Source organism: Pituophis catenifer, unplaced genomic scaffold, assembly GCF_029215685.1.
Source record: "Pituophis catenifer annectens isolate HBS135680 unplaced genomic scaffold, rPitCat1.0.hap2 SCAF_1, whole genome shotgun sequence".
Lineage (NCBI taxonomy): Eukaryota > Metazoa > Chordata > Lepidosauria > Squamata > Colubridae > Pituophis > Pituophis catenifer.
The window spans coordinates 198,273,878-198,298,288 of NW_027256881.1; the positions used below are offsets into that span (position 1 = coordinate 198,273,878).

The 24,411-nt window shown below is 40.5% G+C and overlaps 1 protein-coding gene across 1 annotated transcript in view; it reads left to right on the plus strand.

Moving 5' to 3' along the window:
- LRP2 (LDL receptor related protein 2) overlaps window positions 1-24,411 on the plus strand; it is a 147,734-nt gene that overhangs the window by 75,636 nt on the left and 47,687 nt on the right. The window contains exons 29-43 of the mRNA XM_070956918.1: window positions 525-753; window positions 1,549-1,726; window positions 3,491-3,619; window positions 6,186-6,352; window positions 6,712-6,855; window positions 6,999-7,108; window positions 9,044-9,221; window positions 10,052-10,265; window positions 11,427-11,666; window positions 13,596-13,784; window positions 14,398-15,318; window positions 16,145-16,310; window positions 20,512-20,670; window positions 21,739-22,028; window positions 23,973-24,176. Coding sequence (XP_070813019.1) covers window positions 525-753; window positions 1,549-1,726; window positions 3,491-3,619; window positions 6,186-6,352; window positions 6,712-6,855; window positions 6,999-7,108; window positions 9,044-9,221; window positions 10,052-10,265; window positions 11,427-11,666; window positions 13,596-13,784; window positions 14,398-15,318; window positions 16,145-16,310; window positions 20,512-20,670; window positions 21,739-22,028; window positions 23,973-24,176 — 3,518 coding nt within the window. The remainder of the gene's footprint in view (window positions 1-524; window positions 754-1,548; window positions 1,727-3,490; window positions 3,620-6,185; window positions 6,353-6,711; window positions 6,856-6,998; window positions 7,109-9,043; window positions 9,222-10,051; window positions 10,266-11,426; window positions 11,667-13,595; window positions 13,785-14,397; window positions 15,319-16,144; window positions 16,311-20,511; window positions 20,671-21,738; window positions 22,029-23,972; window positions 24,177-24,411) is intronic.

Sequence of the window (24,411 nt, forward strand, 5' to 3'; positions counted from 1 at the left end):
CTTCTTTACAATAAAAGTGTGTACATAAAACACACACCTGCTAGAAGCAAGTGTCCAGAAAAGGAATTGCAGGTCAAACAGAGTGGAACAACTTGCCTTCAGACATTGTGGGCGCTTCATCCCTGGAGATTTTTAAGAAGAGACTGGACAGTCACTTGTCTGAAATGGTATAGGGTCTCCTGCTTGAGCAGGGGGTTGGACTAGAAGACCTCCAAGGTCCCTTCCAGCTCTATTCTGATTGATTGATTGATTGATTGACTCTCTGATCCCAATTCACCTCACAGGGTTGTTGTGGTGGAAAAAATAGATGGAGGAAAGAGTATCAGATCTGCACACTGCTTTGAGTTGTTTGTAAAAATGATAAAGGCGGGATATAAATTTTAAAAAAAGAAAATAAAAAAAAAACTCTTGAGAAATAATGGCCTGCCTAATGCTGAGCGGTGGCAGAGGTGAGATGGGAACCAGGAGCTTTCAGATTTATAGTGCTAAGCATCTTTCTACCATTAACCTGTTGTTTTCTGCAGTGGTCATGTGATGTTTTGGACAGACTGGGGTCAGAATCCCCGAATTGAAAGAGCAAGTATGGACGGCACGTTACGAACGACCATTGTCAGCAATAAGATCTATTGGCCCAACGGACTCTCCATCGACTATCCCAACAAACTGTTATATTTTGCGGATGCTTATCTTGACTATATTGATTTCTGTGATTATAATGGAAACAACAGGCGGCAGGTGGTGGCAAGTGACCTGGTATGAAAAAAAGTCAAATTAAAAAAAAATGGGGAAATGGATGTTCAAATATTTACTATCTAATCCCTGATTTTGTACATTTTGTTGGCTGAGGCAGAAAATTATCATGACTTAAAAGAACTGGAATTTTTGTCCCTCTGGGAAAAATCCAGCAAGCTATCTAGTTTATTTACTGCATATTTTTGAGTGCTGGTATATAATCAGGGATGTGGTGGCTCAGTGGCTAAAATGCTGAGCTTGTCGATCGAAAGGTCGGCAGTTCAGCGGTTCAAATCCCTAGTGCCGTGTAACAGGGTGAGCTCCTGTTACTTGTCCCAGCTTCTGCCAACCTAGCAGTTCGAAAGCATGTAAAAAATGCAAGTAGAAAAATAGGGACCACCTTTGGTGGGAAGGTAACAGTGTTCTGTGCGCCTTTGGTGTTTAGTCATACCAGCCACATGACCACGGAGAGGTCTTCGGACAGCGCTGGCTCTTCGGCTTTGAAACGGAGATGAGCACCGCCCCCTAGAGTCGGAAACGACTAGCACATATGTGCGAGGGGAACCTTTACCTTTACCTATATAATCAGCACCTAAATTATGTTACATGACTTATGTCCATGTATAAAAATGTCCACAGCTTGTTGTCCAAATGTAATGATGCAAAGCTGTTAACATATGTTGCGAGCCATCTGTTGTGCAAGGCTAGGAAGATGCCTAGAAACCTTTATTTTCATATAACATGTCACTTCAGGATAACAATAGCAAGGACATTGAATGGTAATGGAAACTTTTATCCCCCTTTTTTTAAAAATAGATATTGCGGCATCCTCATGCACTCACTGTCTTTGAGGATTTCATATATTGGACTGACCGATACACCCATCGAGTTATCCGAGCAAACAAATGGCATGGGAGAAATCAAACAGTAATGATCTATAATGTTCATCAGCCTCTAGGGATTGTAGCAGTTCATCGTGTGAAACAGCCTCCTGGTAAGATTGGTTAGCAAAAGACAGCAAACAGTTCAGCCTTAAAAAGCGTTTTTTTTTTTAAAAAAAGCAGAACTGCAATAACAAGCTCTCTAGTGCTTCATAATACATGGTTTTTTTCTTTTAAATATTAACAAGACTTGGATTTCTCCCAGTTTATAATGTCTGCCAATAAGTTGAAGCTGCTGACTGATAATAATTGCCTTCTTAGGCAATAATATAATAATAAATCCCTACACAGTATGTGAAAAGTTTTTTTATTTTATTCATTCATTCATTCATTCATTCATTCATTCATTCATTCATTCATTCATTTATTTATTAAATTTTTATACCGCCTTTCTCCTGAAGGACTCAGGGCGGTGTACAGCCATATTAAAACCACATATACCTATAAAATTTAAAAACAGTTTAAAATATATTAGAAATTTGGCCCTTATATTAAAAACTACAAACACCCGATTAAAATTCATTTTCTAAGCCAGCCCAGCCTGTTGAAACAATAGAGTCTTAAGGGCATGGCGAAAGGTACGTAGGTCAGGGATCGTGCGCATCTCCGGGGGCAATTCATTCCAGAGGGCAGGTGCCCTCACAGAGAAGGCTCTCCCCCTGGGTGTCGCCAGTTGACATTGTTTGACCGACAGCATCCTGAGGAGTCCCTCTCTGTGGGAGCGTATTGGCCGGTGGGAGGCTATTTTGGGCAGAAGGCGATCTCGTACATACCCAGGTCCTAAGCCATGGAGTGCTTTAAAGGTGGTAACCAACACCTTGAATTGCACCCGGAAGACCACCGGGAGCCAGTGCAGCTTGCGCAGGAGAGGTGTTACATGGGTGCAGCGTGTCGCTCCCATAATCACCTGCGCGGCCGCATTCTGGACCAGTTGGAGCCTCCGAGTGCTCTTCAAGGGGAGCCCCATGTAGAGAGCATTTGTGGTTGAAGCAACAGCAGGTTGTTGAGTATCTGGATTTGTGTAGATTGGTGCACAGCACTAGAAAGGAATGTTTCCCTGTGGATTTGTGTGTATATGAGTGGTGCGGTGGCCTAGAGGTGGAGCTCTTGCCTCACAATCAGGAGGCTGTGAGTTCGATCCTAGGTAGAGGCAGATATTTCTCTCTCTGGGCACAATGAGAATATATCTGCTGTGACCTTCACATTGGTGACAGGAAGGGCATCCGGCTAGTAAACACTCAGCTCCATTCAGTTGCCCCGACTCCATCCCGATGCAAGGGATTACGGGGTCCTTAAAAGACATACATACATACATACATATATACATACATACATACATACATACATACATACATACATACATACATAGTGTGTGTGTATACACAGTCAACAACACTTTATTGTGTAATGAAAATGAACCATTTATACCTGCACACATACTTGGTAAAAACCTTTGCCAAGGGTTTTGTCCAATTTCTGATAATTGAATATGATTGAATAGAAGGAGGGGGAAAAAAATCTAAGGGAAGCCTTTACTGAGCTCCTGTGCCTACTACCTGCAAGAAGACCTCCTCAAAAGTTTAGAGAAATAGTTAAATACAAAGGGGGAAAGATTCCTTAAATTTTGCTCATCTGAGGAGCTTTCTCCTAAAGAACCCACTCTTATCTCAAGAGAGCCACCCCTGATTCTTTAGACATGGTACAAAACATCAAGCTCAATACAGCATGCAAAATTCAATGTCCCCTCAAGGACCTTGTCAAATGCTCACTTTTACTCATGATTTTGTGTTCACGGGTGCTTTAATTTTTTCTCCCAGGTATCAATTTCTGTGACCGATCCTACTGTAGTCACCTGTGTTTGCTTTCTTCATCGGGTCCCCGGTTTTATTCCTGTGCCTGCCCTTCTGGATGGACTCTCTCCCCGGATAATGTCAACTGCATGAGAGGTGAGACCATAAGAGAGCTCTATTTGGGAATAAATAATCAGGAAGTGTACTGAAGGATGTTTCCCCAACTGCAGAATGTAGAGAGGGAAAACGCAGTTTGATAGCTGGTGTTATCATTACTGTATAGATCTTGTATGATTTCTTTTTTCTTTTTGCATTTGAATCAGAAGCGCTGAGGCACTTCCAGGTTGAAAGGGTTAGCTGGTGATATCACCATTACCCTGGGGATGCCCAGTTGGGGGCTCCTTTCATGCCCAACTGGGGGGCTCTTTTCATGTCCCTGCCAGGAGCTGGAGTGAAGGATGAGAGCTCAACCCCGCCCCACAGCTGCTCTCGGGTCTCAAACACAGGCTTGCTAGCCTTCTGCCTGGCGTTTCAACCACTTGAGCCCCCATGTATGGGGGTGTATGATGATGAAGGGGAGAAGAGGACTTTGCTGTTTTATGGAAGGAATGAAATGAGACAGAACTTAAAAAGAAAGAATTACAAAGAAAAATAAAGGAGAAAAAGGACACATGGCTAACCATACATAATGCGTGCTCTTAAGGAAAAATGCATCAAACGGCTACAACCAGCATTTCTACCTGAAAGAATGTTGTTTACATTTTACTGCATAGTTGCTACTAAATGATGATGGGATTGGAATAGGTTTACTCTATGTTTAGAACAGTTTTCAAAGCTTGTTATTGTGCTAATGAAAGATGTATTTTAGTTAGTAAATAGGAAATTCTACGCTTAATTGGAACTGGACATGGCTAGTCTAGTGAAGAGAAGGACCAGGGGAGACATGATAGCAGTGTTCCAATATTTGAGGGGCTGCCACAGAGAGGAGGGGGTCAAGCTATTTTCCAAAGCACCTGAAAGCCAGACAAGGAATAATGGATGGAAACTGAACGAGGAGAGATTCAACCTGGAAATAAGGAAAAATTTTCTGACAGTGAGAACAATTAACCAGTGGAACAGCTTGCCTTCAGAAGTTGTGGGAGTTTCATTACTGGAGGCTTTCAAGAAGAGACTGGATTGCTATCTGTCAGAAAAGGTGTAGGGTCTCCTGCTTGGGCGGGGGGTTGGACTAGATGACCTACAATGTCCCTTCCTGTTAATCTGTTAATCAAGCTGCCGAGCAAAATCAGTAGGTATGTGACATATTTTATGCGGTAGATTTGGGCTTTGGGGAATGATGTGGAAACCAAGGATTAAGTAGTTTTTCTTCTCAGTGAGTGTAGTTTTCTAACCATGGACAGCTCCATCTGAATTTTACGTAGATTATAATTTAAAGCAAGAGCATGGTCTGTGATGGGAGAAACTGTAGAAGAAGCCAGTTCAGTGCTCTTTTACTTAGACTGGATTTTTGTGAATTCTGACTAGTCCTGTCATTCAGACTTGGTCTTACCTTTTTTGAAAATGTGCTATGATAAAACCATATTATGATTCATATTATGTGCTCAAGCACATCTAAGTTTCTATTGTAATGCTCTCACAAATTTGTGGGATTTCAGTGGGACTGAAATTTAACCCTCCTAACGGGAAAGAATAGTTTCCCTTCCTCTGACAGAAAGTCTTGTTTTGTTGGCTTCAACCCTGTGGGATTTATTTGCAAGGAAACATTCCAGGATTGTTTGGCAAAAAATAGAAAAGAAATGATAAATAATACATTGTGAGACTGATGCTTTATGAAACACAGTAGTTGCCATTAATGATCTGTGGAAGGGAGGGGGACTTACCTCCTGGAATTATTGATGGCTCTTAAGTTCACTTAAGTTCACCTATGGAAGCTCTGCCATACCATGGTTTCCTTTTTTAAATTACATTTTTCTTTCCGTCACAACAATATTGTTAAACTCTCCATAGTCAATTGATGGAGCTCATGTTGCAAACAGGGATGATGGTGGAATTAAGCGCTCGTGGAATTAATTCCAAATGATGCTGTTTGTTTGTGGCGTTGACACTTCACTCTGTAGACAACCTTGACGTATGTCCATGTTTCCTATTTTCATTGCATTAACCTGAATTCGTAGTTGAAATTAAGGGCTCCATGGAGAGAGAGAAATTGTGTGTTTCTGGAGCTTTCAGCATACTATATAAATACCCAGTTGTGATACTTGCATGTCAAGAATATTCTGCTGAACCATGTGTGAAGTATTATTTATTTATTTATTTATTTATTGAATTTCTATACCGCCCTACTCCCGAAGGACTCAGGAGATGTTTGTGACTCTTTTGCATGCCTCCTTGAATACTGATGTTCAGCAAGACGTGACTGATTTTAAATTATGGGGCGAAAGAAAGGAAGGAATCATAGTTCAAAGGCAGAGCATAAGTTTTGCCTGTGGAGACTTCTGATTCTGCCTTTGTTAGACAAACTCAAAAGATCTTTATTTAGAGAGCTGTATCTAGTCACTGGTACAAGTTACCTTTTAATGTATTTAAACGTGTTTGGGAAAGCATCATGAAGACATGCTGTTGTTTTGATCGAATACATCTGGACTTCGGGGAAACCACAGAATTTTGTTTTGCAGGAAATACGTAAGAATAATATTCTGCTTTTTGTGGTGTTGCTTTACAGTGGAAAAGCCATTCCTTATAGCTGTAAGAGATAACATCATTTATGGTATATCTCTGAACCCCGAGGAGAAATCCAACGATGCCATGGTCCCAATAGCAGGAGTTCAGAATGGATACGATGTTGACTTCGATGATTCAGAACAGATGATCTACTGGGTTGAAAATCCAGTAAGTATACTTGGTTATTTAGAACAGCAATTCATTGAAAAGATTCTGCTCTGATATTTTTGTTTTCCTTCCCATCTCTGTCTTGGATTAAGAACTAAAGAGTAATATCACGCTGTACCTATGAATTCTTACCTTGAGAATAAGTTGAATGGATGCTATGTCTATACAGACTAAACCTACTTAGGATTTCATTGTGTCTTCTTTATGACTTTCATTAGGTACTTTCAAGTAACAAAAGCAAATATTCTTCTTTAGAACTCATGATAGTCAGTGATGCCATCACACTAGGAAAAGAAGGGCAGTGATTTTTCACCCAGTGATTAATCACAATGTTATAGTCTCACTTTTTTATCCTGAAGGGTGAAATTCATAGGGTGAAGTCAGATGGCACAAACAGGACAATCTTTGCCCCAGCTGCTGTTATTGGTTCTCCAACGGGCCTGGCTTTAGATTGGATATCTGGAAACCTATACTATACTAACCCTTCAACACAATCCATTGAGGTAAGCCTTCAACTTCCAGTGAGGCATGCATTCATATTTAATCCCACGACATCTCCCAGGCACCAATCAGCATAAGAATCATTTAGCCTAGTTTTCCTGCCTTCGTTTCCATTCCATGTAACCAAATCTCATGATTTCTAAAGGTATTGACGCTCCACAGAGAAACTATCTACCGAAAAACTTTGATTACCAATGATGGTACGCCTAAAGGATCTGGAAAGCCACTCGGTTTAACTGTCGATCCTGCTCGAGGGTGAGTTCAATGCATCGTTTCTGGAGCTGTTTAAAATGTACTAAGATACTATTTTTTTTAGCTTCTTGGTCCTACAATCCTTCTGTAAAATTAGGTTCTGTGGCTCTGGGAAGAATTGTTTTCTAAACAATAAATCTTCCAGCTGGGGGGAGTGAATGATAAGTAGAGATGCTCCTTTGTTGATGAGAAGCTTCGTTATTGTTGCTGGATTATTTCTTCTGCCGAACGTCTGATATACTCATCGACATAATCCTGCTGCTAGTATGGTTTCCATCACTACAGCACATTGAACCTCTAAAAATGACCCTGATTCCCTCAAAACGAACCAGGAACAAGCTGTTGCCTTACTCCCATTTCAAACTGGTGGAGCTTTCCTTTCCTTTCACTGGAACGAGAGGAGGAATTTTGAAGCTTAAACGGCTTACATGGCTATATTTGTTTTATAGTGTTCTGGATTTTTGCCCTTTTCCCTTCCTTCCTTCCTCGTGGCTTTTGAGTTGTCTCTAAAACCTAGTTTTTCCTAGAAAAACCTAGAAATAACCATAGAAAGGTTATTTCTATGTTTACATTTATTCACATAGCCTAATGTTTATCTTTAGCGTAAAATTTATAATACCTTGCTTTACATTAGGACCAGGGGTGGGCTGCTGGGGGTTCGCAGGGGTTCAGGAGAACCTCTTGCTAAGATTCTGTGTAGTTCGGAGAACTCCCAAATACCACTCCTGGCTGCTCCCACCCACCCCACCCCGCCCCTCCCAGGACTCCCCACGTGACCCGTTTTGGATGCAGGTAAGTGCAGGGTGTGCATGGAGGCTCGGGGAGGGTGAAAAATGGGCCTACCGGAAGTTTTGGAAGGCCGGAATCGTGCCCATTTCCAGCCTCCAGAGGGCCTCTGGAGCCTGGGCAGGCCATTTTTGCCCTCCCAGAGGCTTGAGAAAAGCCTCCGGAGCCCAGGGAGTGCAAAAACACCCCCCTGCCATGGTGCAGGAGGCTGACTAGGCAAAACCCACCATGGCCACGCCCACCCAGCAACCAGGCAGAGAATCCCTTGCTAAAATTTTTGAAGCCCACCCCTGATTAGGACCATCAAATTGCTCAGAATGTTTTTCTTCTGTGGGTTTCTATTAGACTAGTAATAAATGACTGATACATTTTGGATTGATGAATGTTGTTTTCTGCACTGTATGCTAACCGAACTTCTGGATTGGTTTTTATCAAATGTATGTTGCCTTTGCTTCTCTCATAACAGCGGGAAGTGGAAGCTGCTCTTCCATAGTCTTTTGGTCAAAGTATTCCTGCTGTTTGTGGTGACGGTTCCAACTGAGCTGACTTCATTCACTCTTTGCTTTTTACAGTGATGAGTAATCAGCAGAGCTTTTTTGTTCACCCAAACCAAAAAGGAAAAAGGATGAGCAGAGCATTTATGAAACCTCTTTGCCCTTGTTCTTTTCCAAGGACTTTAAAGAGAAAGAAGACTATTAAATCTTGGAAGATTTGAATGAGGATATCATAGCCTAACTCTAAAATGTGTTCCAGAGCTTCTCCACAAATATACCAAAATCTATTAGTAATATTATTGTTAATATTATTAATATTATTGTTAATATCCACAACAGCTACAATTCTCTTTTAGCTGTATGCCTATCTCTGTGTGATCAAACTGAATGGCAATTGTGGTTTATATAAACTTGACTATTTCTTAGAGGGCAAATGTATGCTTTCTTCCTCAGAGTAGGATTGTGCATATATCCATTTGTTTACTTACACAGATCCAAAAAAAAGAAGCCGTAGTAATCTCAGTAAATTTTACCGTTCAGTATGTGATAGCAGTTTTTGAATTAATCTCCCAATGCCCATGCATTTTGATTAATAGGAACAAGATATATTCACCATACCTTCCCTGTTTTTTGATTGCCGAAATAACATGTGTTGCAGGAAATTGTATTGGACAGACCAAGGAACAGATAGTGGGATCCCAGCAAAGGTTGCCAGCGCAAACATGGATGGGTCTGATATCAGAACTCTCTTCACGGGTAATCTAGACCACGTCGAGTTTATTACCATTGATATCAAGGAACAAAAGCTGTATTGGCCAGTCACAAGCACTGGAGTGGTACGTATTCAGAAGTGTCCCTACATATCTTTGCCTGCCAGCAGTCTTCAGCTTAAATATAGAGGAGGCTACATACCTTAAAGCAGGAACGATCAGAAGACGGATGTTAGGGCAAAGAATGGATCTACTTACACACATTCAGAATGTACTCAATGGGGTTGCCAGAATTGGAAAAGCTTCAGACAAGTTACTCTCAGCAGGTTGCCTAAATGGTTTTTTGAGTTTCTTCTGGTAGTAAATATCTCTGGTCGTTAAATGTTAAAACGAACAAATCCAAAAGCTACTTCAGATTTCCTGTTTCTTTGAACAGATAAAATGCATCTATTTTCACTTCCCATAACATTACAAGGGCAGGGAAAACAGCTTCATCAAGAAGAAACACAGATATGCATAAACAAGGATGGAAAGAAAACTGACATTCATTCAACGTGGCTGATGGGATGATGCAAAAACCTTTGAAAATGGTATTTCAGAATGTGCAGGGATCCTATATCCAGGATCTTTTTTTTCCAAATGATTAAAGCAGTCATATCTTTTCCCAGGCTTCAGAAGGTACTGTACTTTCCGACTGACCTTTCAATGGAATTGCATCAACCCAGTGCCAACTTGATCTCAAACGTTGCTTTCATTTATGTTTACTAACTCTTTAAGGGGTGAGATGACAATGGGAGTGGGTTGGGAAAAAATTGCTTAGTTTCTCAAGACAAGCAAAGGGAAAAGATAAATCATTTTTAAACCTCAGGTCAGTCTGTAAGATACCAGTTTACGATTTGCACTCAAAGCGCCAGTTTTGCTTTCACTGGTGGTATTCAATTTTGATCCTCTTCTAGATCGAACGAGGGAACGTGGATGGTACGAATCGGATGACTTTGGTTGTTCACCTCTCTCACCCATGGGGCCTGGCTGTCTATGGTTCTTTTCTCTACTACACTGACCGGGATTATGAAGTCATTGAACGGGTTGACAAGTCAACTGGAGCAAACAAAGTGGTGTTGAGAGACAACATTTCAGGACTAAAATGTCTCCGGGTGTATTACCGAGACGGTAAGTATATGATAAGCCTTTGAAAATCCTTTCACATGCTCAGTGTTTTGAGCTGATTGTTTGGATCATATATTTTACTTTTTTTTTTTTTTTAAATATTTTAAAAAATTAAGACGGAGCAGTTTCACTTCGTAGTTTAGGAATAAAGCACGGGAAAAAGAGCAACATCACTGCATTCTGGCTAGAGTAGCCATGATTTCATATGTGATTCTTTCTTTATTAAAAAAAAAAAGCCTTTATCTTCAAAAATCCACTTAGTTCATGGTATTTTACAATTAAAATACAAAGAAAAATGCAAAAAAAAAGTAATAGAAAACTAGGAGGAGGGCAGAGGTGGGTTCTACTTACCTATACTACCAGTTCGCAATGGGGCTGCGCGTGCGGGGGCTTCTGCGCATGTGTAGAAGCTTCCTGATGATGTCGGGGTCAGTGGGCAGAGCCTCCCACCGGTTTTACTACCGGTTCTTGTGAACCGGTCCGAATCTGGGGCAACCCACCACTGGAGGAGGGGATGGGGAAAATATGGTGTAAAGAAGGAAAAGGAAAGAAAAAGGCACCAACCTCCGACTCTTTTTAGCACAATAGAAGACAATGTTACAACCGCAACTTTTTACTTTTACACAACAGTATGTACAAGCCATTTCTATAACAATAAACCTATCTAATTAGCAAAAACAAAATCAAAGTTTATTTTTTTCATTGCAAGCACAAAATCTGGCAGCAATCTCAGAATAGAAAACAAGGTTAGATATATTCTCTTCTTTGGATAAAAGAATGAATTTGACCATCTCTACTTCTCTTTGCTGTGAGGAATAATATATGCTTCTGTTAACTCATTAATCTTTATCACAATTCATATTAAGAGAATCCTCTATATTATTTCAATTTGTTTTTAGCCCTAAAGGGAGAAAACACTTTTTTCTGGTTTTGATATTTTACTAACTCTAAAAAATACTCAAGCATTATACATAAAGGGAGAAAAAAAAATACCTTCATTTTAAACCCAGAACCCAAAACACAAAACTACATTAGAGCTCTCATTCAGTTATATTTATTGCACCAATATAAGTCTGATAAACTCCAATTAGCTCATTCAATTCAAACCTCTCCCTCGAGTTTATCCCCGTGGAATAAATCTTTTTCTATCTCTCCCTGTTTTAGATTCTGCGGGTTCCTCCAATGGCTGCAGCAACCAAGTTGGGACTTGTCAGCATTTCTGTCTGCCTTTGCCCGGGGCCCTCTTCTCTTGTGCCTGTGCTACCGGCTTTCAGCTCAATTCTGATAATAGGACCTGCTCTCCATACAGTTCCTTTGTTGTTGTTTCCATGCTGTCGGCAATTAAAGGATTTAGCTTAGAGACATCTGACCACTCTGAAGCAATGGTGTCCTTGGCAGGAAGAGGTGAGTAAACTTTTGAGGGGAGAACTACAACCTCTTAGCTTTCTGTCACAATCTCCTTCTTAGAGGTGACTTATTTATGACACAGGGCTTGTAAGATGTGTATGTGTATTTTTGGCTGTGGTTGGAACTCTAGTACCCTGTTTTCCCGAAAATAAGACATCCCCTGATAATAAACCCAATCGGGCTTTTGAGAACATGTGCTAAAATAAGCCTCCCCTGAAAATAAGCCCTCCCCGAAAATATTTAAACACATGCGCAGCCGGTCCCTGCCATTTCCTCTGGTTTCTTCTATGTGCCCCAAAATAGTAAGACTTCCCAGAAAATAAGGCCAAGCACTTATTTTAGGGTTCAAAAAAATATAAGACAGGGTCTTATTTTTGGGGAAACACGATAGCTCAAGACAACAAAGCAGAACTATGTAAATCTAGGCAAAACCCATTTCAGCTGAGAACGTTAGATAGGAATCAACAAAGGAGTAGGGTCTAGTGATCGAAGGGCAAACATTGGCTTCTCCTGAGGCATTGAGGTTAGTGTTAAATAGCTTTAAATATACTTTATTAAATTTCTACAAAAGATCAAATTTAAGAAAGGAAAAGGAAAAAAGAATCAAGGGGAAGGTACAGAAGAATAAAAAAAGAAGAAAATAATTTTTAAAAATTTATTCTCTTCTTTCTTAACTTCCAACTTTCTTTAAAACAGTTACAGGCCACGTATAAGCTATATCCGTGATGGCGAACCTATGGCAGGGCCCTCTCTGGTGGCACACAAACCGTCCTCCCAGTTCAGCTTTGCTGCGCATGCGCGCGTGTTCCCACCAGCCAGCTGGTCTTCGGGTCTCTGCTGTGCCTGTGCAGGGTGCGTGCGGGAGGAGGCACATGCACATGTGTGGGGGCAGGGTATACGGGGGAGGCATGTGTGCATGCGTGGATGGTCAGGGTGCATGTAGGAGATGCGTGCACATGTGTGCGGGTCGGGGCATGTAGGGGCCCATGCACGCATGCGTGGGGAGGCGGAGCCAGGTACGCATTGCATTTTGGGGGTCCGAGCACACACATGTGCATTCACGCGCACACGTGAGCGCTTTGGGCACTCGGTCCGGAAAAGGTTAGCCATCACTGAGCTATATTAACATTTTGATCTAAAATTCAATATTACACAGTATTTATATGATCACAAACAATTCTAACTGACAAATCCAAAAATTAATATAGCATTTCTTTAAATTTCTTTTTTGAACATTTGAACACTTGAAAAAAGAGAAACAATGAAGTAGTGGAACTACTTTTTCCCCCCAAATGGGTCATCCAGTTCCCATTTATTATTATTATTATTATTATTATTATTATTATTATTATTATTATTATTATTATTATTATTGATGATGATGATGCAATCCTTTAAGTGTCTGCTTAGAAGTAAAGTGTTTATTTTTAGGCAAATCAACGTAGAGTAAAGGGATTTCACTTTCCGGTCCAAGTTGAAAAATGGTTCCTAATCATAAAAAAATCCTGTTGGATTATTTTAGACACCGATATAAGGCTACTAGTGAGGGGGTTACTTTTACCCAATATTGTAAAGTCTGACTCAGCAATGTTACAGGTTAACTTTTAGGAAGATGGGCAGTTGTTACAGAGCTGTAACAGTGAATGGGGCAGGGGCCCCAATTGGTCCATTTTTAATATTTGGGGGGTGATTGTGATTTTCTCCCATTAGTAAATAGAACATTAATTGTCATATTTTTATCCTTTCAGTTCTCATCCCAAATCAAGGGACTGATGATTTCATGCTATATTTCAGGAATGTTTTAGAGGATTCTAAAGGATGTTGAGCAAAGGGTCGGGGTTTGATGGAAATCCTACCACCACATATGCCTATTAGAATGGTGAAATTAAAAATAAACAACATGTTTCCTTAATCCTAATCTTGCAGGGAGAAATGCATTGCATGTGGATGTTCACATGCCTTCAGGTTTCATTTTCTGGTGTGACTTCAGCAGCCGAATTCCATCCCAGAATGGAATTCGTAAAATCAAGCCAGATGGTTCCAATTTTATGAATGTTATCACAAACGGGATAGGATTCAATGGGATCCGTGGCATTGCCATTGATTGGGTAGCAGGTCAGTACTATTCTAGCATTAACAAAAATGGTTGGTGGAATTTGCCTTTCAGAAATCTTTAAACTAAACATCATTTGATATTAAGACCATCTGTTTACTATGAGTGAAATTTCACTGAAGTCAATAGGATTTTTCTCCCAAATATTAAACTGAGATTATGGATAGTACCTGGCCTTAATTTACAATGAATTATCCAAATTATATCTAAGAACATGATGATGTGGAATGGCTTCTATCAGTTCTGTTGATCTTCTAGATTCTAGAACATCCTTATTTTTCCAGCTAGGGTAAGGTAGTGGGGAAGTTATTCAATCATGGTTGAGGAAGTATGTAAAATTTAGCCATGTATATCAAACTTAGCAAAGCCAGTTCAAACCATGTTAATTTATTGTTAATGCTTAAACATGTTTAGACATTTAGATATTATATTTGTTATTAAGTCAATTTAAAATATACCTATGTCTGCATAAGAGCTTAAATTGCAGGATTTTTCTTAAAGTTTCTATCTTATAGTGATATGTGTTATTTTGTATAAAACCGTACTAGGTTCTGAAGCATATATTATATATAATAACAGAATTCAGTGTTTTTCATTTTATTTTGCTGTATGCAGGAAACCTCTATTTTACCAATGCATTCTTGACCGAAACATTTATTGAAGTTCTGCGTTTAAATACCTCTCATCGACGAGTGCTACTTAAAACCACAGTGGATATGCCACGACATATAGTAGTAGATCCCAAGAACAGATACCTCTTTTGGGCAGACTACGGACAATCTCCCAAAATAGAGCGTGCGTTTCTTGACTGCAGCAACAGGACTGTGTTAGTATCTGAAGGAATTATCACACCACGAGGATTAGCAGTCGATCATAACACTGGTTACATTTACTGGGTGGATGATTCCTTAGACATGATTGCAAGGATTTCTCGCGATGGCGGTGAGCCTGAAATTATCCGCTATGGCAGCCGTTACCCAACACCATATGGCCTCACCATTTTTGAAAACTCTATCATTTGGGTGGATAGGAACTTGAAAAAAATCTTTCAAGCCAGTAAAGAGCCAGGAAATACTGAGCAGCCAACAGTTATAAGAGACAACATTGATTGGTTGAGAGATGTGACTATTTACAATAGCCATTACCAGTCACTGGCCCCTGCGGATGTCAACTACAATCCATGCCTACAGAATAACGGAGGCTGCGACCATCTGTGCTTTGCACTTCCTGATCTGCAAACACCAAAGTGTGGGTGTGCATTTGGAATGCTGGGAAGCGATGGGAAGAGGTGTTTTATTTCAACAGATAATTACTTGATCTTCGCTTTGGAGAATGCCCTTAGAAGCACGCACCTGGATCCTGAAAATCACAGCCCTCCATTCCATACAATGACCGTATCAAGGACTGCGGTCGCTCTGGACTACGACAGTGCAAACAGTTTAATATATTTTACCCAAAGTTCTTCGACAGGCCCAGGAAGAATCAGCTATATCAGTACCTATTCTGGAAGTAGTAATCCCACAGTAGTAGCATCGGGTAAATATCAGAATTCAGAACTTAGCTAAGGTAGCTTACAGGCCAATCTTTGATATGAGTTTCTCACATAGCATATGCATTTTCTAAGAACATAGAACTAAATATTTACTCAGACGAATATCCAAAGTGTATATTGGATTGTAACCTGCTTCTTGGAAGGTATTTTGCAGAAGTTATTGAAAGTATGATTACCAGGAAGAAAAATTAATAATATTCAGTTAGTTGTGAACCTAAGCATGTTTACTGTGTAAATGCCATTGAAACTGAAATTTGTTTCATGCATCTATGCCCTACTGATTCATTTTATGACAAACTAACAATTTATATTGTTGAAACTTTAAACCTTTCCTCAGTCAGGACATTACTTCAAAATGAGTTAAGAATTATGTAAAAATACACAAATCTTAATACTAACTTGGCATGGAATTAGGTCATTGCAACTTCAGGCAAATGAGCTTTCTTCTAGACATAATGCTTTGAACTGCATTGCTTATTTAAGTATTGTCACTAGTAATATGTAGTCGCTACACTTCAGTTTATTTGTGATGCTTTTTTTAAAAATGAAGTTTGCAAGGGCAGTACCTTTCAAAATACGGGAAGTGTAGAAGCTCTTAAGAAGTCTTCTTCATCTTAATCCAGGGACACAGTTTCTTCTCTTTTTTTTGCTATGGGATAAAAATCTTCCCATTAGATTCAGAGCAAATTCCCCCTGGTAATAGTTGGAACTAGAAAAGAAGGAATATTTTGTAAAAGATTTTCATTGCTAGGATGATTTTCATGCTCAGATCTTTTTTGTTCTCTGTTGTCCTGTTTGATACGTCTAAAGATTTGGGCGCTCCAGATGGCATTGCCTTTGACTGGATCAACAACAGACTTTATTACAGTGACTATCTCAACCAGACCATCAGTTCAATGGCTGTGGATGGATCTAATCGTTCAGTAGTGGCTCGTGTCCCACGGCCAAGGGCCATTGTCTTGGATCCTTGCCAAGGGTAAGTTGCTCATTCTGCATAATGAAACATGTATCTGTTTCCACTACAGCTTTTCTCTCTCACTTCAACTTCCCAATCATAATAGGGCAATTAATAATGAATGAATAATAGAGGAGAGTCATTAAAGAAGACGATGTTAAATGTTAAGCATTAAGGTTATTATATCATGTTATTATTAATATGATGGTGTTGACTAAATATAATGAACAGGGCCGGATTTTCCTATAGGCTAACTAGGCTTCAGCCTAGGGCCTCAAGATCAAGAGGGGCCTACACAGTGGTGGGATTCTGGGGGCTCTAGGGGGTTCGGCTGAACCCTTTGTTAAATTGCTGGCTCGCCCGCCCCTCACCTCCCACCCACGCGGTGCCAGCCTACCGTAGCCAGGAGTAGGCAATTGTGGCTCTTTTACAACCTGTGGACTTCAACTTCCAGACAGCTTGGCTGTCTCAGGAATTCTGGGAGTTGAAGGCCACAGGTTGTAAAAGAGCCACAATTGCCCACCCCTTCCCTAGCCTGAGTTCTGCTGCCTGGGATCCACGTGGGCTGCCACGTGGTTCCCCACCGGCTCCGGACGTAAGAGAGCAGGATGGAGAAAGCAGCTTCCACGCCTTCACTCACCCTCACTCTCTGGTCTGTTGGATCGCCGGCCGTTCGCTTACCCCGCCCACTCCCAATCTATTGCTGCCTCCGATGGCTAGAGGAAAAAAAAACTTCAAATTCTTGCCGCGGGGCTTCAAAGGGCCGCCCTAGAGCCAGTGGTGCAGCCGAACCCTTTGTTAAATTGCTGGCTTGCCCCGCCCCTCCGCACCACTATTTATTGCCAACAAATAGTGGTGGGCGAGGGGTGGGGGAGCCAGCAATTTAACAAAGGGTTCGGTGTTCTTTTTGTAATTTTATTGGCCCATGGAGCTTCAGCATAAGCTAATTGGCCTCCTGGCTCTCAGCTGATTTGTCTCAGCTGTTTTGCTCAGGGCTCTTCTGCTTCCTTGCAAAGAGTGCTGATTTTTTTCCCCCTAGCTATGCTGAGAAACGAAACTGAAACTGCTTAGCTGTTGCTGCAAGGTTGGAAAATTAGGCAGGCAGAATTCTTTTCTTTTTCCTCACCAAAAAAGGTAGGTGCAAACAATGGGAAATTTAGGGAAAAAGAGGAGAGTTCAGGATTTTAAAACACAAAAGAAAAAAAGCTCTATTTAACTAGGGAATTGTAATAATTGAGATACTATTAATTGTATATTTCTGAAAGCAGAAATGGTTAAGTTGTGGTTTGGAGGAATATATGGGGGAAATTATTTGGTTTATTATTATTGGTAAATATAATTAATTGATTTGTAAGAAATTGGATTGCATGGAAATAATTGGAATATTCATGTTCATATTGATTAATATACAAAAAAGGTAGTTATATAACTAATTGATTTATATTAAAATGTTGAATTTATATTAAACAACTAATATTACATAATTAACCAATGTGAGGATGGATATAAAAATAGATGACAATGGGAAGGGGTATAATATAGAATAGAAGGGAAAAATTGAATTTGATTAAGATTAGAGATGAGGATGAAGGGTAATATTGGTTTTTTACAAAAATAGATGAGGAATAAATATGGCAAAAAGGAAATATAGAAATTGAAAATTTAATTGAAATGACTAAACACTGTTTAAATTTGTGAACCGGCCAAATACTCTGTTCAAAGAAAATACATTGTATGTTTGTATGTGTGTTTCTAATTATTATTTATTCATATTTGTTCTCTTTTATTCTTTCAAGTTTAACAATTCATTCTTTATCTTAATATCTTTATATTTGTTTGGGGTTGGCTTTCTTCCCTTTCATCTTTTTTATTGTACAGCAATTTTTCTCCTCAAACCTACCACCTCTCTCTTTTCTTTCCTTCTTACTTTCTCTTCCTCCCCCTCTTCTTCTCCTCCCTACTTCCTCTTCCTTTCTCCTTCTCCTCCTCTCTTCCTCCCTCTCTTACCCTCACTCCTACTCTAATTTCCCTTCCCTTCCTTTATCCCTCTCTATTGCTGTATCCTTTTATGCATATGGACTACTCAGAGGGCTGAAAAAGTTATTTCTGACTGGTCCTCGCACTTTTGACCAGTCCTCGAACTTACGACTGTCCTCACATTTTACGTTTTTGCCCTATCTTGTCACCATGGTGAAGAGAAGCAGTTGTGAAATGAGTGACATGGTTGTTAAGAAAGCTGCACGGGCATAAATATGAGGATGGTCATAAGTGTGAGGACCGGTCAAAAGTGCGAGGCCCAGTCAGAAATGACTTTTTTCAGCCCTCTGAGTAGTCCCTATGCACATAGCCACGCCTACACAGTCACGTGACCAGCTAGCCACACCCACCCAGTCACATGATTGCCAAGCCACACCCCCAACTAAGCCACGCCCACAGAACCTGTTGTTAAAAAAATTGAATCCCACCACTGGTGAAAGGGCCTCATCAGTGGAATAGCCTAGGGCCTCTTTTCATCTAAATCCGGCCCTGATAATGAAGATGTATAAATATGACTATCAAAATATAATTGTACCCAGAATATACACTGTTTGATAAAAATTGAGTGTTATATAAATAAAACATGGAAAAAAATAATAATGGATGAATAATAAATGTTCCAATTAGTAACTAGAAATACCCTAATACCTTTTGTACATGTACAGATTCATTCTTTCTTTTTCTTTTTTGAAAATGCATTCCTAGGCAATGCATTTTGAGAGCCTTGTTTGGCTTCCTTCTCCCATGGAGCTAAGTAGGTATGTCTATCCTTCAAAGAAAAAGGAAGAACATAGCTGTGCCATAGCAAAACAGCTGGCGTTGTGCGTAGGAGCTGGGTAGTAGCATGAAGCTTAATCTCTCTGTTGCCCAATGCTTCCTTTTAATGAAGGATCTTCCTCTGATCAACAGACATGATATGTACTGCTGTATTGTTTTCACAGTTTGTCAGCCCTACATGGTAGACCAAACTTAACAAACCAACGCCATATAGATCAGGACTGCTTTTGTTGGAACAATTATAGTAGTGGAATATTTCAAGTCTGAATGTACTTTCCTCCTTTCTCACTTTATCTTTGCATGAACTAAGGAGGGCTCTGTCTGAAACATTTTCTCAAATTAGTGTCATGGAACAGACACAATTCCTGCTTCTCTGACCAATGGCTTGGCAGTCGCTCTTCCTCTGGTCCTTCAAGGCCATTCTGTAGATCCTCTACACAATGGCATAGGTGAAGGTCTCTGTGAAGGCCTCTTTTCCAATTGACTACACCTTAAGGAGAATCAGGGGGGGAAAAATCAGAGAGCAGGACGTAACAGGAAAATGAGATTGTGATAGACAGAACAGCACCTGGGCAACAGATGATTTGACTCAGGGGCCCGAATGTCCATTCATCATTATTTTCCAAATAAACAATACTGGTTTTTTTATCTGGTCATCACACCTAGTTTGTCATTCAGTTAGGAGAACAAAAATGCAGGGAATTGCACTCTTTATCCTGTGCTGTGTGTGTGAATCAGAGGACTGAACTATCATGCTTTAATTTCAGATATCCAATCTTTAAGAGGCTTTGCATAATGCACAGTGTGAATATTTTCAGTGTTGTAAAACAGTCATTTCTTTGTAGCTTGATTGTAATTTAATTTAGGGCAAAGGTGTCATTGTCTGTGACTGTTGGTATTAGTGGGTAGCCTGTTGTGAACCCCTACTCTAGAGTTACCTCCTGTTTATAGTATGGTTTAGGATCAAGTCGGGTATCTCCTCAACCAAGTTTGAAAAGTGCAATATTCTGTCCACATTCCCTCAAATAGTATTTAGGGGAAACATTATGGTGCAGTTCATCCAGTGAAGGCATTGGAGAAACCAGTGAAGCCCCTTTGCTCTTCCTTTGTTTACTTGTAGATGTAAGAGCTGGTGGTGCAGTGGTTAGAATGCATTATTGAGGCTAACTCTGCCCACAGCCAGGTGTTCGATCTTAACCGGCTCAAGGTTGATTCAGCCTTCCATCCTTCTGAGTTCAGTAAAATGAGGACCCAGATTGTTGGGGGGCAATATGCTGACTCTGTAAACTGCTTAGAGAGGGCTGTAATGCACTGTGAAGTGGTATATAAGTCTAAGTGCTATTGCTAGTGTTATTGCTAAGTAGATTTCTCTGACTTAAGAAGCTTTGGGTAATTGTGTCATCCCTAGGTACATGTACTGGACCGATTGGAGCTCTAATGCTAAGATAGAACGAGCAACACTTGGAGGAAACTTCAGGAGTGCTATTGTGAGCACCAACTTAGTATGGCCAAATGGTCTTACACTGGACTATGAAGAACAGCGACTTTATTGGGCTGACGCAAGTTTGTATGTATTTGCTTACTTTTCATTTGCATACTGTTAAACATTTTCATCTAATGCACACAGCTGGTCCTCCCATAACATATAATAACAATGTGGAAAAATCCATTCTAAATAAATATTTATGATTGAAAGCAGAAGAGATGCCTTTTGGTGGCCATGATCCATAATTGACGGGGCAATGACATGAAGTTGTCATTTACATTGAAAGGGCTGGGCTTCTCCCCCTTTGATTTTATTGAGGGAGATAAGATAAGTTCCCAACTTAAAAGGGATGAGATCAGTGGTGGGATTCAGCCATTTCACACCACTTTGGGAGAACCGGTTGTTAACTTTCTGAGCAGTTTGGCAAAGTGGTTGTTGGAAGAAATCATTAGGGCAGAGAACCGGTTGTTAAATTACTTGAATCCCACCACTGGATGAGATACCATGGAATTTATTTCCAGCCACAGAGGAACAGCTAGAGCAGAGTCTAGTGGCTGCAGAAAAGGGATTCGGGTTTCATATAAGGATTTGTTGCTGTATATTGTTCACCTGGATTTCAGAAATAATACTAAATGATGTGAATGTTCAGGGTACAAAAGAGTCTTGACATTAATGAAAAAATAAGGAATCGATCTACAGAGGGGTGTCAAACTTGATTTCATTGAGGACCACATCAGGGTTGTGTTTGATCTTGGGTGGCCAGGATGGGCATGGTCAGCTTGATGTCACTTGTGCTGGGGGGGGGGAGGCTGGTGGCCCTAGCACTCTGTCAGTGAAAACGGTTTCCTGAGCTCCATTTTTGGCTGCGACAGCCTCCTGCAGCCCTCTGCCAGCGAAAATTGAGCTCGGAAGGGAGGGGCGGGGTGAAGCCCTCCAAAGCTCTGTTTTCACTGGCAGAGGCACTGCGGGCTGGCCCTTTGCTATTTCCAGGGCAGCCTGGCAGGCCAGATTAAGCACCCCACTGGCCGCAACCGGCCTGTGGGCCTTGAGTTTGACACCCCTGATCTATAGTATTTTCCCTGTGGAACTCAACAAATGTTGGAAGCTCGTGTTTCATGTTCCAATGCTGATATTTCCTACTTGTTTTAGACAGAAGATTGAACGCAGCTCCTTATTGGGTGAAAACCGTGAGGTCGTCATTAGCACCGCCCTCTATCCATTTGCAATGACCCTATTTGATCAACACATTTACTGGACAGACTGGAATACCCGAAGTGTTTATCGAGCCAACAAATACGACGGGTCAGATCAAATTGTGATGGTATCAAACCTGCCAAACAGACCAATGGATATTCACGTTTGGGCCAAAAGCAAGCAACAGCAGTGCGCCAACCCTTGCAACCAATTTAATGGTGGTTGCAGTCACATCTGCGTGCCAGGTAAAATATTGTGCAATAGGGAATAATGAATTGACTGACATTCAGAGATGAGTATGAGCAAAATAGCTGAACAGCTGAATTATTTATTATTTTAAATGCTTGCACACTAGGAAATCAAGATACAGTACCTTGGCTAGGTAGCATGTACAGTATATAGCAGCCCAGATAGCCCAGCCTTTATAAATTTATCTATTTCTGACACTGAAATATGAAACTAAGTTGATTGGCCCTTTTGGCCTTTCAGCTCAATGAATGGCAGCAACTTGCCACTTGATTTATCTAACATCAAGGATTTGTTTAATTGGAGATGTCAACAATTCATCTGGGGGATGTCTGCTTGCAAACCTGGGCCTCTGCCATATAATTATTTCTAGATTACACCGCCAAACCATCCTGTCAGGGTAATGATTTAAGAGCTGACCAGCTGCTACGATGATGTAATGCTAGGAATGAGTCAGCAAGGTTTTTGGGCTGATATCACTTTAAGAGCCTGTAATAAGAAGAGGTCCTCTTGGGGCGTATCTCTGTGTGTGTGTGTGTGCTTCTGTGCTGTAATTGCTGATTGCTGTTTATTTGAGATCTGACTAAAGTACGTGTATGTATATATTCTTTGTAGATAAAACCACTATTTAAATACAAACCTCTGTTTACTGTATTTGCTCCTGGGTTGTCTCACATAGTCACACTGTGCACACTCTGACAGGTAATGGGCCCAGTCCAGAGAGAAGGCCAGAGTGACTAGAGAAACCAGAGAGAAGAGAAACCCACTAAGAGCTTGCACCAGAATCAGAGGGGTTGTGCATCGTGGTTTGTTAGTGGTTAGTGCTTGTAATGGAAACAAACAACATGGCTTCCGTCAGTGTCATGGGAGGAGATTTCGTGGAGTCTCAACTGAATGAGACAAACTACCTCTCCTGGAGTGTAAAGATGGAGATGTACCTGCGAAGGCAGGAATTGTGGACAACACTCTGACATATTCAATATTCAGCAATGCTGCAGGAACTGGGCAAAACATTCATATGATATGCAAGCCCACGGTGACTTGCTGTGTTTGTCACTGGGGTTGGGTTTTAGACATCTGCTGATTTATAGGAAAGAATCATAGTCTAAGCATGCAGAAAATGAATGGAATTACAGATGTTTCACATATTTAAATAAACCCCGCTATTAGTGGACGACCAAAAAATGTTTTCATCGCTATTTGAAATATTTTTAAAACTGTATTCTTTTCTACTCTGTCATCACCCTCCTGTTTTGTTATGTTTGCTGAAATCAATATTATATTCCTGCTGATGCCAAATATGGGAGAATGCAATAGCCATCTTCCATTATAGACGGTCTTATTCCTTTTACAAATTAATCTCAGTTGTAATAATTGAAGTTCCGAAAACTTTTTTCTGCAATAGCCCCATTTACAAATAGAGCTGATTTAGATTCCTGTGGAGAATACAGGTAGTCCTTGACTTACAACAGTTCATTTAGTGACCGTTCAAAGTTACAACGGCATTGAAAAATGTGACGTAAGACCATTTTTCACAGTTGCGACCTTTGCAGAATCTCCATGATCACGTGATCAAAATTCAGAATCTTGGCAACTGGTTCATGTTTATGACCGTTGCTGTATCCCAAGATCATGTGATCCCCTTTTGCAACCTTCTGACAAGTGAAATCCATGGGGAAGCCAGATTCACTTAAGAACTGTGGCAAAATGGGGCAAAACTCACTTAACATATGTCTCACTTAACAACAGAAATTTTGTGTTCAGTTGTGGTCATAAGTTGAGGGCTACCTGTATTGTTTAAAGGATTAGGAGATGTGTCATAGGACATTTTGGTAGTTCTGGATAAATTTCTTGGCGGATTTACAATTAATATTGGGGAGAGATGTTATATAAATATATCATTAACCCAGTTCTTCTTTTGTGGTTGATGCAATGAAATATAGGCCCAGGTGGTGCGGAGTGTCAATGTCCTGCCGAAGGACGCTGGTATTTAGCCAACAACAACAAACATTGTATTGTGGACAATGGTACCAGGTGTGGAAGTACCCACTTCACTTGTCTTAATGGCCATTGCATCTCTGAACGCTGGACATGTGACAATGATGATGACTGTAGGGATGGCAGTGACGAGTTGGAAAGTGTGTGTGGTAAGTACTTCCACAATTAAAACAAAAGCTGTTGCCCAATTACAATTGTTTTTAGCAAAGCCATTTTGGGGACAAAAACCAAACAAAGAAAGACAACTAGTATCAGTTTGGTCCAGAGTCCAATGGCCTGTTGACTATACAAAGCATTGAAGATTTCATTGCTTTCATGAAAAAAATGAAAGGTTCAAATTCTTCCTTGGATTAATGCAGGGAAGAGGGTAGAAATGTTAAAAGC